Source organism: Glycine max, chromosome 3, assembly GCF_000004515.6.
Source record: "Glycine max cultivar Williams 82 chromosome 3, Glycine_max_v4.0, whole genome shotgun sequence".
In the NCBI taxonomy this organism is placed as follows: domain Eukaryota; kingdom Viridiplantae; phylum Streptophyta; class Magnoliopsida; order Fabales; family Fabaceae; genus Glycine; species Glycine max.
This window is the reverse complement of record NC_016090.4, coordinates 37145678-37161801: the sequence shown is the minus strand read 5'-3', so window position 1 is coordinate 37161801 and position 16124 is coordinate 37145678. Positions and strand designations below refer to the sequence as shown.

Here is a 16124-nt window from a genome sequence, read left to right as displayed (position 1 = left end):
TTTCCCTTGACACTTGGAGGTGTCGGAATTTTGCTTGTGTCCCCATACTTAATCCTAATTCTTGGTGCACGGCCTGCGATAACATCATCGCCGCCTTGCCCACTATTATGTTGATTTCTGTAGGGTATGACTTGATCTTTACCTTTCTCCTGTGTGTCCTCATCTCGTGGGAACTGTTAATTACAATACAATTATAAACATCTTTTTACCTAAAAAAGGAAGAGTATTGATTAACCACAAACTTTAATATACTCTTAATTTCTAACACACTCTTTATTGAAAACTATAAAACTTGAGAGAAGTTCATTGAATAAAATGTGATATCTACAATAAATTTCAACCATTCGGAGACAATGTACTAAAGAATGTATGTCACTAACTTTAAGAGAAAGAAATAGAAGACCATCTTTTTTGACAAATATCATGGATACTTACTTAGCCACGCTAATAGTCATATTTTTATCTCTGTCACAAGTCACAACCTAAGAAAGATATCAGAAATATATGATTGTTGAGGCACACGAACAAAAGTTATTAAAAATGACATGTTTAAATTTCTAAACACTCTCTGTCGTGTAACTTTTCAAATTCAAAATAAATATTTAATACTCTTTTTTTCCCTCCTAATAATAACCCTAAATTTTCTCAATATCATTACAGTCTTATCTGATTTTCAATTAGGATTTTTATTTTCTGTTTGCTTCTTGTCTAATCACGTATCTATGAGATTACAAGAAGTTTCTAATCACAATACTACATGTATATACAAGATATGGTACTTACCATAGCGGCTATACTGATCCGTTTTTTTGAGGGAGGTGAATCAGTTTCAGTTGAATCAGTTGGACTATGTAAATCGCCATGAACCGGCTGAGATGTGTTTTTTGTTGCATGTTGGTGACTGGCACTCCCTGTTTGCCTTTGTCTCGACTCCCTGATTGCATTTTCTATCATGTTAATTAATATTGTACCAAAGTAGAAACAACACAACTTCATCAGAGAATAAATTATTAGATAATCTCAAATCACCATCTATCTATGGTCTCAAGTCCAAACAAATTAATAGCTACGTGAGACCTACTAGAGTTTTTCAATTTACTGTAAAAAATTAATAACACTCAATTACGTGGAGATTAATTCCACGATGATCTTGGACCTTGATAATTTGAGGGAGGAGTGAGGGGGTTCGCTACAATTGTGCAAATGCTCAAATAATTAAAATACCGTATGGAGATGAGAGTCTTATCACTATTAACCCTGCGAAGAAACTTCGGGTTATCATCATATGAGATCCTCAATTCTTTCCAAAGTTGAGTTAGCAAACTTTCCTTCTCCGGATGAATAATTAGTACAGGAGATTCAATTCGTATTCAGAGTTGGAAAAATACAAAGATTGTGGAGAAGGAAGGAACTAAATTAATACATACCCTTAAATTCTTATCATCGGATTGACATGTGAAAGCACGCAAGACACCAGAGTATGCTTCCCTCTCAAGTTGCTTAATTTGATTATCAATCACATCGTCATCCATGCTAACCAATTGTGGAACAGAAGCTGATGTAGCTAAAAGAATTTACTTCTTTGTTGTTTGTTTTTCATAACAGCCAAAAAAAAATAACGATCATTTTATTTTTCCTTTATACCACTGTGGTGAACTTGATGGTCCATATAATATGATACTGTGGCCTCTAAAGTGTAATATTGCATCGTACTTAGGCATATTTGAATTGAATAAACTAATCATATTAGTAACGTACAATATGAGGGAAGTGAGCTGAATGCATGGGCTTGGTTGCTCACTGTGTGCTTGTGATTGCTGCTATTCGCCAGTTTAGAATTGAAAGTCTGTATTTAGGAAAAACATATTTGGTACGCGTTGCAAACAATAACATGATAATAAAATAATTGATCACAAAATGGTAAATACAAAATAGTAATAAGAGGAAGTCCTTCTAAGTTCCAATATTATTGGACATTGGATCATGAACATGTCTAAGATCTCAGAAGGTAATTAAAAGGTCTTGGTACAGAGAATTAGCTTTTAATATTTTTAGTTAATCACTTGGATTTTAGGCCCAGAAGAACTAGTAGGTCAATATTGCAATGTTTGATGGGCCAGAAATGTAGGTATTTATATCTTGCATTCTCATTATTGCATTGTACACCTCATTAAATTTTGGATAGTCCATTTTTATTTCGAAATGTAAATTTACATTCCAAAATGACGTTTCTAGAATATAATAGGGGTGCAGATTCAATAATAGAGATACAGGATACAATAACTTAAAATATAACTACCAAGCCTATTTCGTCTGTTTGTTTTTTTCTTCTTCAATTTTTTTATTTATAAAATCTATATAAATTTAGGGGGGAAAAAGGATATCAATTCGGCCAAGCCAACAAATCTATGGCCCATAGGAAATTCAAATTAGTCCAATTTGACTCATTTTTCACTCCTTGGCTCACTGGGTGGCAAGGCTTATTTTGCCACCTTTCATGAAGAAGTTACTAGTACATGAAAATGCATGAGATATTTTTTTCTATATATACAATGATTTAAAAATTATAGAAAAATAAATAATCTTGAAAAATTATGTAAATTAAGAATATTTAATCATATTCTTTCAAAGATAATTAAAGATAATAGTATAATTATAACAACAATGTTTTAAAGACAACAAATTTTGTTAGAAATTAAAATAATATTAATTTAATTTGAAGATAATAATAATAATAATAATAATTTATAGCGAGTTAAATGAGAGAGTGAAGAGACTCAAGATCTCACAAACTAAAGTGAGTACTTTAATTTATAGTATAAAATAGATATATTCTTAAAAAATGTTATATTAGTTTTTTTATACTTAAATTAGATTAGGATTCCTTACTTTTAAAATTTAATATTTAATTAGAATTCATTTAAAATTTGTGTTACTTTCAAGTTATGAATATCTATTAAGAGTCATATACTATTATTTATAATAATTACAATTTTTTCTGGAAAAACCAAGGTGATGGGGATTCTGTGAAATTAATGTACACAAGATGATTGTGTAGGTGGAATTGTTTTACTCACACTCAATGAATCCCTAAATAGGATCTTAGTTCAGGAGCAAAGGTCCTATCAGGATGTCAAGATTAGCTATTAAAAATGTGGTTTTGTTTAATTTGATCCCCAAGATGGCTAGTGGAGCTCAGTCATGTTAGAGTGAATAAAAATCTTCCAACGTGCTGAATTTCGTAGTTTATACTCATCCCTTCTTCCAACCTTGGGAAAACATGAAGAATCTCGAGTACAAAAGAAACACAAGAAAACAAAGCTTGCCTAGTGTAAATCTTCAGGGAGTAACAGCATTATTTTCAAATGTGTCTGACAAGCCAGCTAAGATAGTTGGGATTTTCTACTTCACTTCTAATCTAACTCAAGTATAAGGTTTTCAGTTTTCACGTGTCATACCGAAAACATGGAAGCATATAAGAAAAAACACACAAGTGGAAAAGGCAATTTTAAAAGTGGTGAAAGATGATGACAAAATAGAAATGATTAGGCATGTTTAGTTAGTTGATGGATTTTACCATGTGAAAGAGAAAGATTTTTCACAGGTCCCTAAGTAAATTTGAATCAATAGATGTGCTGATTTTGAAATCAATGATTACTATTTCTTTTTCTCTCTTTTTTTTTTTCTCTTTCTCAATTTGTCCATGACTACTCCGTTTTTCCGATCGTCTAATCTCCTTATCCTTCATCATCCCTTCTCTCTCCATCACAAATGCCACTTTGTCACTCATAGAACCATTACTTCTCCATGACCATCAATGGTTTTCATGAAAATAACAAACAACAAGGATCTAACATAGAACAAAAAATCCAACATAGATCAACAAGAAATCCATTCCCAAAGGAAAATGACGAATCACTACGAAACCTTCCCTTGCATGGGAACGTGGACCATCGTGCGCCGTGGCTGTCGGCTACCCCCTTCATCTCGTCCCAACGCCTCATTCCTACCAAATCCAAGGGCGAATGAAACCATATCACCATGGTGAACCATAAAAACTCATCGCGAACCTAGTAAATCCCACCGTGAACTATGAAGGAGATTGCAAGTCATCACAAGTCGCATCACAGAAATGGCGGATGCACACAAGATCGACCATTGGAACGGGGGAGTCTACTCAGATCTGTTTCAATTGAAGCCCAATATTGATAAAAGAGATATGTGATAGGGCATCTTTAGATCAACAAGACGATGGCCGATGGAGATGTGTGGGAGGGTGGTGTGAAGAAAGATGCTAGGTGGTTCACCGCCAGGAAAAGTGGAGATCAAAGTTGCTGGGTCTATGAAGAAAAAAGATGAAAGGGGTTCTCCAAGGAATAAAATTGGGAAAAAGAAAAAAAAAAATTTTTTTGAACCATAGATTTCACATTAAAAAAATCTAACGATTAGAAATAATTTGCAAGCAATGCGTAAGAACGTCTACTAGTTAGACATTTTACCAAACTGGTGCCCCTGATGAACACATTAAAGTTCTTAATCTAATCAAAAGCAAATAAACCATTATTTTGATTCACAAAGATGTGAACATGAATATACAATGCTTTTAGCTCAGATTCACGTGTCCAGTCACATGACCATAGTGTAATCACGTACTACATTAAAGTTATTACAAAATGAGGAGTAACACTAGTCGATTGTGTCACATGATCAGCCGCTTCCGGGTTCTCTAACCTAGTAAACAAGTGAAAAAGTACTATGCATTTGTCATTCAAATTATTGTTAACATTCATCTGAGTTAATGGTATGCTGAAAATACATTAACCGTATATCATTAACTAAAAACCAACGCAATTTTGATTAACTAAGAAGCTATCTTTTTTTCCCACTTCTAGAATATGATATTGTAAGTAATGGTGAACCACGTGCACAAGGCATGCTCTCAAGCCCTTTATCATATAAACCTGATCCAACTCTTGAAAATCATCATTCTCACTTTCGTACTAAAAAAACATTTTCTCCATTTATCATGAAGACCAGAAGAAGTTGCAGAATTTTGGGTGCTGTCTTGGCCTTGGTTGTGCTTCACTTTCTTCTGTTCTCCTTGTACTCTCTCTCCCATGAACAGAGCTTTTCAGGAGAGACAAGTTTGTCAGTGTCAAGGGAGCTTCTATCTTCATCCTTTGCTTCTTTTTCAACAAGTATAAATAAGATAAGTGGAAGCAAGAAACAGAAAAAGAAGAAAGTTATGGAGCCAAGTCTGAGGAAAGCACCACCAAGCATACCAAATCCTACTCAGAACAAGTAGGATTAGACATTTCTTGTAGAGATCTTAGCAAGGAAGAATTCTTTGTGATTTGATCTTGTTGTCTGTTTTGTTGGCCTATTGCATAATACTTATATAGTTTACAAATTTTGCCAGATTCTTAGCTCTTTTTCTTGTTTAATTTGCTATTTCCTCTTGTATGGTTTTAGTGATAATGTTGAAGGAATTAGAGAAAGCACAGGCAGAAAGTGTACATAAGAACTAGAATTAAAAAAAGAAAAGTATATTCCAAGGATTTTGCTTTGCAAAAGGAAGTAATTTCACTAGTTTCATCAGAGGCCTAGATGGGAATTTTCACTTTTGATTATAAGAAAATGTTGGAATTTTTGACAGGCCAATGTTAGATCTATATGAAACATAAGATGTGTATTGCAGGAAAGATTCAAAACAAATAACTTAATCCTTCTTGCTTGCCATTAGTTACCCGATGTGGGACTTATATATTCTCCAGCATTCAACTTTCCATTCCAAAGACCAAATTGGCAAATTGTGGTAATGCTGTTTGCATTTTCACCAAAAAAAAGAGTGAGAAGAATTGTTGTTTTATTTTCTCAAGTCTATTGAACACGGTTATGGCCCTATGGGCTAGCATTCACATGAACTACTTTCCCTTTCTGAAGATAAATAATTGATTAATTGTAATTCATGGTGTACACGCTTGGCTAGGGGAGATTCATGTTCATGCTACTCAATCATGGCAAGGTCAAAACGAGTCATGAGAACAGATGGCAAAGTGAGGTAGTGCACGTTAGGTTGTTGGCTAGTGAGTTGTTGAAACATCTATCTAGCCATATCATGCATCTTTTAGGTATAAAGTTGGCTTTACAGCCAAATCAATTGGAACTTATTGGTGGTGATATGAAACATAGATCGGTCGTTGAATTGGATGGTTTCGATAGAAAATTGTTAAATTAGTGACAAAAGTTAAGTGTAAATGTGCAGAAAAATGAGATCTCCCCTCTTTAATCAAATGGTAAAGAAAATGTGTTAGCTGGGATGGTAGGAAAGGAAGACAAAGATGGTCTTCACTTTCTCTTGCCCCATCACCATGAATAACATTTGCTTCCTTTGAAAATTGAGCAGTGTGAAGTATTATGGGGATGAAAGTACTAAAATAAACAATCAATCATGGACAATTCCAGATATTAATTATTTTATTTGCAACCAACCCACTTTTGTAAATTGGAACTCTCCAGTGTGGATTGAAATGCGTTATTAGATTTTGATAAAATCAATATTAAAAGTTTTTTTGTTAAAATAATTACTTATTTTTTTAAAAAAATTATATTAAGTGATTTTGATTAATGTTTGAGAGTAACATTTTAAAAATGAATTTAAAACAATTTAGTATATGTTTGAGAAATGTTCCTGATGGCCGAAACCACATTTTTCAATGGATCACGAACCTATCTTTTGCGTTCGTCCGTTTGGTTGGCATGAGAACGCACACCACCGCATAATACCCTTATAGATAGTCAAATAAAATTCACACTTTCTAAAAATTAGATTTTTTTTTGTCCAATGCATTGAGAATCAAACTTAAAACGTCATGCATGTACTTAACTTCCATCACTGGATTGACCACAGAGAATTATAAATTAGAATAGCTAGATTACATGTTATTCAAGAAGAGTATTTTTAAGAAATTTTCTAAACCTTTTATTTTATCTATTTCAATCTATGAATTTTAATATTTTTAAAAGAAATTATTAATAGTTATAAACAATCAATCACAATATAATTTTTTTTATCACAAATCTAAAATATAATTTATATGTTCAGATATATTTATTATAAATTTTAATTACAATAAAAAAATTTAATTAATATATTGAAAATTATTTATTTATTATGATTTTTAGTTGTATAAAATAAATATTTATTCCCATGTACATGTTAAAATACTAGTCACCTTTAAAATATAAATATGACAAATCTAATAGTCTTCAATTTTAGAATTAATTTATTTATCAAAAAAGTTATAAAAAAAACTTCTCTCAAGAGTAACTTTGTTTGTTGTAAAATTATTCGTTTTGACCTGTAAAATTAGGAAAGCATTTACTATATCATAGCAGAATTTAAATATTTAAGAAAGATATTTTTTTTATATGTATAAATTAGATACGATATCAAAAGATTTATAATACTCATTCATCTTGTTTAACCAATTAAATTAGACTCTCTTTATTTAACAATGATACTAAGTTTTATTTAAAATTCTTTGTATGTATTTTTATATTTTTAATACAATAAATATTTTATATATAAATTTATTAGTTTTAGATTGTTTAAAATTAATATAAAGAAGTAAAGATTGATGTTAATAAAACAGAAAAAGTTCAAAAAACCGAGATTTCATTATTCAAAATCCAGTGCTCACAAAAAGAAACATATATGATGGATCATGACCCATAAAAAAAGGACCTGAAATAGACAACAAAGCCTAGAGAGTAGTGCCTAAAGCTGTTTGTTATGTTGTATTCAGATTTCAGAGTCCACATTCGTTTTTCGCGATCTTCTCTTTCGCAAATTCAGACAATTTTTATGCCAATATTTGTGGGTGCATTTTATGTTCATGGCTGTTTGCATGGCTTTTTGTCTTTTAAAAATTGTAATAATTCGTAAGCAACAAACAGAGAAGATACCTTGACAAAAATAATGTCGTATAGAACGTTTTCAGAATGTCAGGATTTTTTTTTTTTTGAGAATTAGGAAAAAGAGATGTTAGGGTCTATGGAAATTAGAAAAATGGGTTGAGACTTGAGAAAACTTCAACTCAAACTATGAAAAAAAAAATATTAAGAAGACTTTAGTCATATAATAGAAAGATAGAAAGAGAGGTTCACTTCTTTGGTCCATATAAATAATTATTCATTAAAGATGAAACCAAATGTAAATGTGCAAATTAAATTATAAAGGTATACAATAAATATGTAAGTAAAAAAGTAGCTAGGTTTTCATCCTGAACCCCATTCACCAAAGAAAAAACACATCTTAATTATAATTACCACTGCATTAAACTAGCTAACAATAAAATTGTATAAATATTAATACTAAATAACTTTTTTTTTTCAAAGGACCTAAATCAATGACTTGAACTGCATTATATTTTGGCCCACCCTAAGTGATAATAATCTATATACCTGGTATGTCTTTGTGATTTTGAGTGAAATTTGATGTTAAATTTATTTGTGTAGCTTGTTGCTCGTTAATGAAAAATTTGGTGTGTCACCTTTATTGTAAGTGATTTTAGATTTGATGGTTAGCTTCAAGATGAAACTTCGATCGATTATAGGACTAATCTTTTATAGTTATAGTCTTTATAAATTGATATAAATAATTAATGAGTAGTCATATTTAATTAAGAAAATTAAATATAAAATTAGATTAAATAAATCAAATGATATGAGAACATGTTAAAATAACTTAGTTTGACCGAAAATGCGAATATAATATTTGAAAGAAGAACTTAACCGTCCATGTCTCCTATAACAACATTTGTGATCTTTAAAAAAAAAAAGACTCACAATGTTGATTACTAGTTAGGCAAGGCCGTACAGTGGTCGAAGAAGTAGGCTTTTAAATTTCAAGTGAGGAATTAGAGGTAGATCGAAGCAGCTCCCCCACCTTATTCATTTGATCCTGTCCTTGAGAATAAAATCCCAAGTGGTTCCACCCTTTCACTTTTATGTGTAAAAGCAGTTTCTATGGTAACAAGGAGACCAAAGGCACCAAATTTGTATCTACTAAAGCTTCCAATCCATAGCATATCCGCAATAAAGCAGCTAAAGAAGTTTCGGAATAAAGCATAACTCAGGAGAATAAAAGGCATCAGTATTGATGCCATTGCTATCTCCTTTTACTGTCCTATTAACCCTGTAATTGCAAAAGGACTATTGACTGGTCTTAATTTCTGTACTTCTGTACAGATTAGTAGCTAGATATAGAGAGAAATATGTGAAAAAATAGTATTACTATTGAGAAATGAGAACGTAATAAATTAATGGCATGATATATACGACATCAAGAATCAAGATGTGCTAGCTTCCCATTAATTATCTTCCTTTCACCGCAAATAGTTGAGATTCCTCAACGATTACATAAGATAGTCTAATCATGCACAAACTTGATGTGAGACTTGGCATATTTCGTTATCCAAAAATTTTATTTTATCATATTTGGGATCGTCCTAAGACACTGGAGGTATAACATGGCAGGACTAGACAAATATTTGAATACTTAATAGTTTATTTTCAAAATTATTTATTATTTGTTTAATTATCAATTCTTCACAGGTTTCTTCAAGATCCAACATTAATCAGACAGGAAGTCACATCCCAAAGATCACCCTAGACTTCTAGTTCTCTATCCTATTATCAATTATTTACCCTTGCAATTAGCTACTATAAATTAGCTTATCTCTGACTCTCAATAACCCACTTGAGGATAAATAATTCTTTTACCATCTATTTTAATTACTCGGTTTATTTTTTGTTCAATTATTGAGATACTCAAACTATTGAGTAAATGATGCAGGCATATATGCTATTCATGATCAACAAGGTATCAAAAAAGCTTCTAAATACTGTGTGCTAGTAATTTGTAAGTAAAGGCAGGATATGCTACCCTTGGCTGACCTGGTAGAGTAACCAAAATCAATTGATGTCCTAATTAGGGTAAAAGAATGCAACTTTTCTTTGTTTAAGATCAAATGCATCATCAGCACATGACATCAATGACCTGTGCTCTTGTCATGAACATGTGCTCTTCCTTTAAGACTGCTACAAGATTTCCATTTTTCTCTTTTTACTTGAATGATATTCTAGTCAAGTAAGACAGAACACAATCAGTGGGTAGGATAAAAAGGATAACCATCTAAGTTAGTACATTAGAAGATTGCAGAAATAGATGACAAAGTCATTCAATTAGTATATATTACTTTACTTGTAAACATGATTTGGGTTTGAAAAGTACTAGATGTTGGATCTATCACCGTAACTATATATGTTGCCTGTTTCAAATATGTCTAGCTGTCCGGTAGTGAGTGAGAGTGCGTGTATCTTGATCCATGCACTTACCTACCTAATGTGGACCATCATTTTAATATATACTATTACTGTCTAAACCATGTCAAGGTTAATCAAGATTCTCTGCTATGAACCCAAGAACTAGTCTTTTCTGTTAGTGTATCTTCCACCTAGTGTGTTACAGAAAGCATATTCTCTACCTTCCTAATGATTTCTCCCTTATCTTAATTTCTGAAATTTCATCAAATGTTTGCAAATTAAATTTTAAAAAATTCAATGAATATAACTCAATTGGTAAAATATGTACGCTCAGCTTGTGGGAAATAATTGAGTTTAATTATCACAAAATACATTCTTGGAAATGAGCGTGATAAACTTTAAGTGTGATTATTAAACTTTTCAGATTGAGAATTAATCTCATATTAGATCCAAAAGATTGAAATTTATTGGGATACCTGGGAGTTCCATCGAAAAGCCAAACACCTTAATAGTTATAGAAAAAAAAAGGATAAAAAGGAAGGGAGGAGTTGGAGTAGGTGAATTGGGTAAAGACTAAGTCTACTCTTTATTGAACTAGCACACATGACATATTTAAACTTGTTGCATCTGCGGGTCTTAATGGAGGGTGTTGTGGACCCATTAGGTATAGGTGGCAGGGCTTCTGGACCCATTAGGTACATTTCTTGATGCTGGAGGTGCTGCTGGTGTTAGATTCATCATATGGGCAACAACATTATAATGCAAGAAGTTAGAAGTGGCAACCCTCACTAAATAGGCCGTGTTTAAAAACTTGGTTAACAAATTGAACTGAATGGAGTTTTGTAAAACCATGATCTACAATTGACATGTGCTCCGTAGCTACGCAATCAGCATGAGATACGGTAGGATGCTGGAAGCTTCAAGTGGTTAAAAAATATCATATTGGTGGTACTCGCCAAGAAATAATTAAATAAGGAATAGTATACCAAAAATAACATATTGGCACTCGATTCCCAATAGGCTACTAAACAAATATGTTAACAAATGAATTGGAAAGTTTGATATTTCTTTCTCGTTATTTTGGCCGCAACCCACAAACTGACTAGCAAACAAGCAAATAACACCAAAAATCGTTTAACAATGGAAAGATGTTGATGTCCAATAATTTATAACTATGTTTAGGTGTCTGGAAGACAGGGCACTGTGTAAATTTGTAATGGCTTTCAATGTGAAAAAACTTAGCCAAAATATATGAGTAACTTCCTCATCAATTCGTTTGTACGTACTTGGCTGTTGTTCTAAAATATATATTTTGTGCAGCCTTCTAGCTATTCCATATATATGAACGAACAAAAATACAATAATTTCCAAAAAAAGAAAAAAACTGAAACAAACATGCATTGATATGAAAATTGAAAACATGGTAATCAGAGATTTAGATTTTTCTATAAGGTGAGATCTACATATAATTTCAAACAGCACTTCTCAATTATTGTCAAAATAAATCTGCAAATTAAAAGTTGAAGCCCACCGTGACCGTATCAACAGACAGAAGAATTGCACAATTCCCAATCCCATATCTCCCATATATCATGTACAATTCTTCAAACTTCAAACCCTCACTTACTCTTTTGAAAAGTTTGGATAAAAAGAAAAAGGCAAATTAATACTATATATGACCCATAAATAATAAATAAAACCCTGGACACATTTGATATGCGATGGTGATGGACAAGATTTTCCCAAATAGTCAACAACAAGTTCGAATTCGAATGTGGGAAACCAACTTTCAAAAGAAACACCAAAACATGTTGAGCTTTTTGGGTTTCACATGCTTCTAGCCAGCATTTCATGGAACCTCCTATCAGACTCTTGCTTTTCCAACCTGAACTTCTCGTGGCAATTGGCAATGAACATTTCCGCCAGCACATCAATCTCGTTCATTTCATCATGCTCATCATTTGTTGCACTTGCACCCTTATTATTACTATTATCACCACCACCACCTTCAACTTCAACCTTCTCCTCAAGCCACCTTAGGTAGGGGCAATCTTCTTCGTCTCGCGGCGGCTCCCCCGAGTCGCGGCACGTGGCGTAAACCGGTTCGGGAACCGGCAACACATGCGAGGATTTGGAGGAGCACCAGTTGTAGTGGAGCCTGAAGGAGCCTAGGATGATCTTATTCTTGCGTCTGTAGTTGTTGTAGTGCTTTTTGTGGATCATGGTTGAGTTTTCTTTAAGAATCTCAACCATAACATCTTTGACTTTGGAGAGTGCACGAATGATTCGGCACAAGTGGGAAACTATGAGGGTGTGCACGATTCTCTTTAGCTTCATGGAGCTTATGGTTGAAGATGGTTTTACTGAGAAGGCTTGTTGAAGAGGGTACAAGGTTTTGAGATGCGAAGGGCTAAACATGTTTTTTTTTTTTTTTTTGTTCTTAAGGGGGCAGGTGTAGATAGAAATTGTTTAGAGAAACAGTTTGTGACTGTGTGAGAGAGTGATCATCAGTGTTGTGTTGGGTTATGTACTTGGGGGCTGTTGTTGTTGTAGTTTATATGGGATGCCAACACTGGTGAATTACCACTTTGTCCTTTGTTTTTTTAGTTTATTTAAAGGATGCCCTACACTTTTTGTGTGGAAAAATTAGTCAAAATAACATTGTCATATTGCTCTTTTTCTTTTTGTGGATATGTTGGGGACAAGAGACCCGCTTGTTTGTTTTTAAAAAAATTAGTTGGCTAAGGCTTCAGCAGCTTCACGAACACTCAATTTCCTGGTGGTGGTGTTATTATTATGTTATTACAATAGTATGCAATATATTAATAAAGTTTTGGTTTGAGTAATATTTTAATTTATTCAATCTTTTTAGACAAAATGTCCAATTCAAGTCTAATAAATAATAATAAAAAATATAATTAAAAAGAAAGAATCTCATTAAAAATAATTAATTCAGATTTTCAATCAAAATTAATGATTAATAAAATTAATAGATATTTTGTATCGATAACATAATAAAATAAACAATTGATAAGCTGTTCGAGAACGGTAATTAAGGCTCGAGAATCGCCATAATTACGAACCCAAGGATTATAATACATGATATGGGAACTATTAATTAAATGATTCATTAATTAATAATCCTGCAGTTTCTTAAACACTGCTAGTGGTTTTTATTTTATTGCTAAGAACTTTCATCCGAATTTGCAGCCAAAGCTGTTTTTTTTTTTTTTTTTGCATAAACAATAGCATCCTAGATTTATACGTACTTTGACACTTTCTTTACGCAGACCTTTGTTTGCATTATATTATTATTATAGGGGGGAAGAACGTGTGTCATTGAATGACATAAGAAATTAGATCAGCAAAATAATTATAAAAGAGAACGTAAGAAAGTTGGATAATATCGTGGAGTGATTTAATTGAAGGCTAATGATATATATATATATATATATATATAGCCACTTAACTTTTTCTTTTCACAGCTGTTCAATACCATTTAAGGATTGACATATATTAGTAAATCTTCGGTGATATGCATGAGTTAATTTCTTTTTTTGAAGAGGCATGGGTTAAATTTTAGTAGTGTACTTTCAGAAGTTTTAATACCCAAGTTAAAATTTAATCAAGACTCCTACGTGGAACCTTAAGGAGTTTCTTACAAAATATTTTATCTTCACAGTAATACCATAAATAAATAAATAAAATGTCATTATCTTCACAATACAAAGTATAAAAGAAGAATTGTATATTTGGTAAAAAAAAAAAAGAGAAAAAAATAACATTTTAATAGTTTATCTTAACCCAAAACAAAAATAGTCACTTTAATATTAAAATATATATTTTATTTTAAAAAAATTCTAGTTAAAAAAAGTCAGAGGGGCCAAAGCTCCCCTATTATCAACGTGCGTGCGCCCTTGTTTAAAGTTATAATTATCTCATTTAATTTTACTTGAAGTACATCACTGCACATGTATTTCCGTGTTATCTTCATTTTATTATAAGATTAATGTTTCTGCATATGTTTGTGTGATGATTGTAACATTCATCTTTGATCAATCAATTTTAATACACTTATTATAGCTTTGTATATGAATTCAATGGATGTTTATTATGCCTAATATTGGTATTCTAGTATAGTTTTGTTGGATTTAGTTAGGTCTTAATGCAAATCTTAGATAGTTTTCAAATTTTAATGTATATTGACCTTTTCTCCTTGTTAACAATGCGACAAGTGTATCAGTTATACATACATGTAATAAAGTGAGAAAGTAAGATTATCGCTTCTACAAGTTTGTGGTTTAACAATGATGCAATCAATTAATTACTCTTTTGATTTGAAAACAATAAAAGAATAAGAATTTTAGGTTTTTGATTTAATTGAAAGAAAAAAGGATTCAAGTAATAAAAGCATTGAAAATTCAATTAATTAAAACTGTCAGGTGTCAGAAACCCTTTGATTCTCCCATAAGATAATCTCTTTAGTTTAACGCGCCAAATTGTTGGACGATAAACCCTTTATTCCTAATTATGAATCCTAATCCTTTAGGCAAGCAAAATTAGTAACAGGCAGTAGATGTAGAAAATGCACAAATATATACATACAAGAATTGCATGGTTATTGAATTAATTGAACAATCTAAACCCCAGTTTAATTACAAAATTTACATTATGTATCAGTTTCATAACCAGAATAAAAAAAATGTATCAATTTCATAATCAGTGTCAATCATGGAAAAGTATTGGACATAAATTCAATAACTTAATTCACATAAAAAGAAATGCGATTTAAATGGGAAATCAATTAAAATGGTTGGAACTGAGGTTCATCCTAACCTAACCCAAAGGAAATTAAAAAATCATAGAAAGAGAAAAGAAAATAATCTATAAAAGAGATATGAGGATAGAATCATATATAAATCTTGAGGGATTATTCTCACTTCTTTTCGTGTTCAATGACAAAGAATGATTCTCAAACTCTTCCTCGCTTCCCGTCCCCATAGGAGTCCAAGAAATCCAAACTTGTAATTTCTTCCATTAAATAGCATAGGCTTTTCGGACCACAAGGATGCACCCACGCCCAAAAGGGAATAAATAAACTGGAATACAAGAGTGCAAATCCACTCAACAGGGTGAAAGTGCACTGGGCAGACACTTAGACTCGTCGAGTAGTCACGTGTAGGTCTATTCACATTGCTCTCAAATTTTCATCTTAATTTTAGGCATTTTACATGTAGAATTGACTTTTTGTGTCTTCATCAAAGTTGCATATAATTTTGTCCTTGAAGGAATTGCATCAGTATCATATCATTTAGATGTCTTCAGATTAATATATGGTTAAATGTTAAAACACTGCACCTATATCAGATTGTCAGTACAACACACTTCAACTTGAAACCCAATTTTTGTGTTTGGATCACTTTGAATTTGATTAAACTTGCTTCATGAAAAGTGTATATATATGTGTAAGCTTCCCGTACAGATCAAGATCACTTCAATCATATTCCTAGAGTCTAAGACGTGATCCAAACAAAAAGGAAAGGTCAAATTAAGTTCGAGCCTAAAAAATAATGGAATTTTTTTGTTATGGTTCTTTTTTCCTACATTATAATGACTCAAATTTAAAAGTTATAGGACTAAAATAAATATTTTAAAAGATAAATAACTAAAATGGATCTTAAAAATGAAATAAAGAAAAAATATATTTTAACAAATAATAAATTATGTAGATATTTTTTCTAAGTAAAATGATAACAACGTTTGATATGTTCTTTTATCACTTTACTGCAATAAGA

At 31.8% G+C, this 16124-nt stretch overlaps 1 protein-coding gene across 1 annotated transcript; it reads right to left on the bottom strand.

The window, feature by feature from the left end:
* Nucleotides 1–11735: 11735 nt before the first annotated feature.
* Nucleotides 11736–13014, bottom strand: LOC100777411 (uncharacterized). The gene has a single exon (XM_003521162.5). The coding sequence runs from the start codon at nucleotides 12745–12747 to the stop codon at nucleotides 12157–12159; it is 591 nt and encodes a 196-aa protein (XP_003521210.1). The 5' UTR covers nucleotides 12748–13014; the 3' UTR covers nucleotides 11736–12156.
* Nucleotides 13015–16124: the final 3110 nt, after the last annotated feature.

What these genes read in the sequence shown, in the direction of transcription:
- LOC100777411 (XM_003521162.5), bottom strand. Translation starts at nt 12,747, where the DNA reads ATGTTTAGCCCTTCGCATCTCAAAACCTTGTACCCTCTTCAACAAGCC.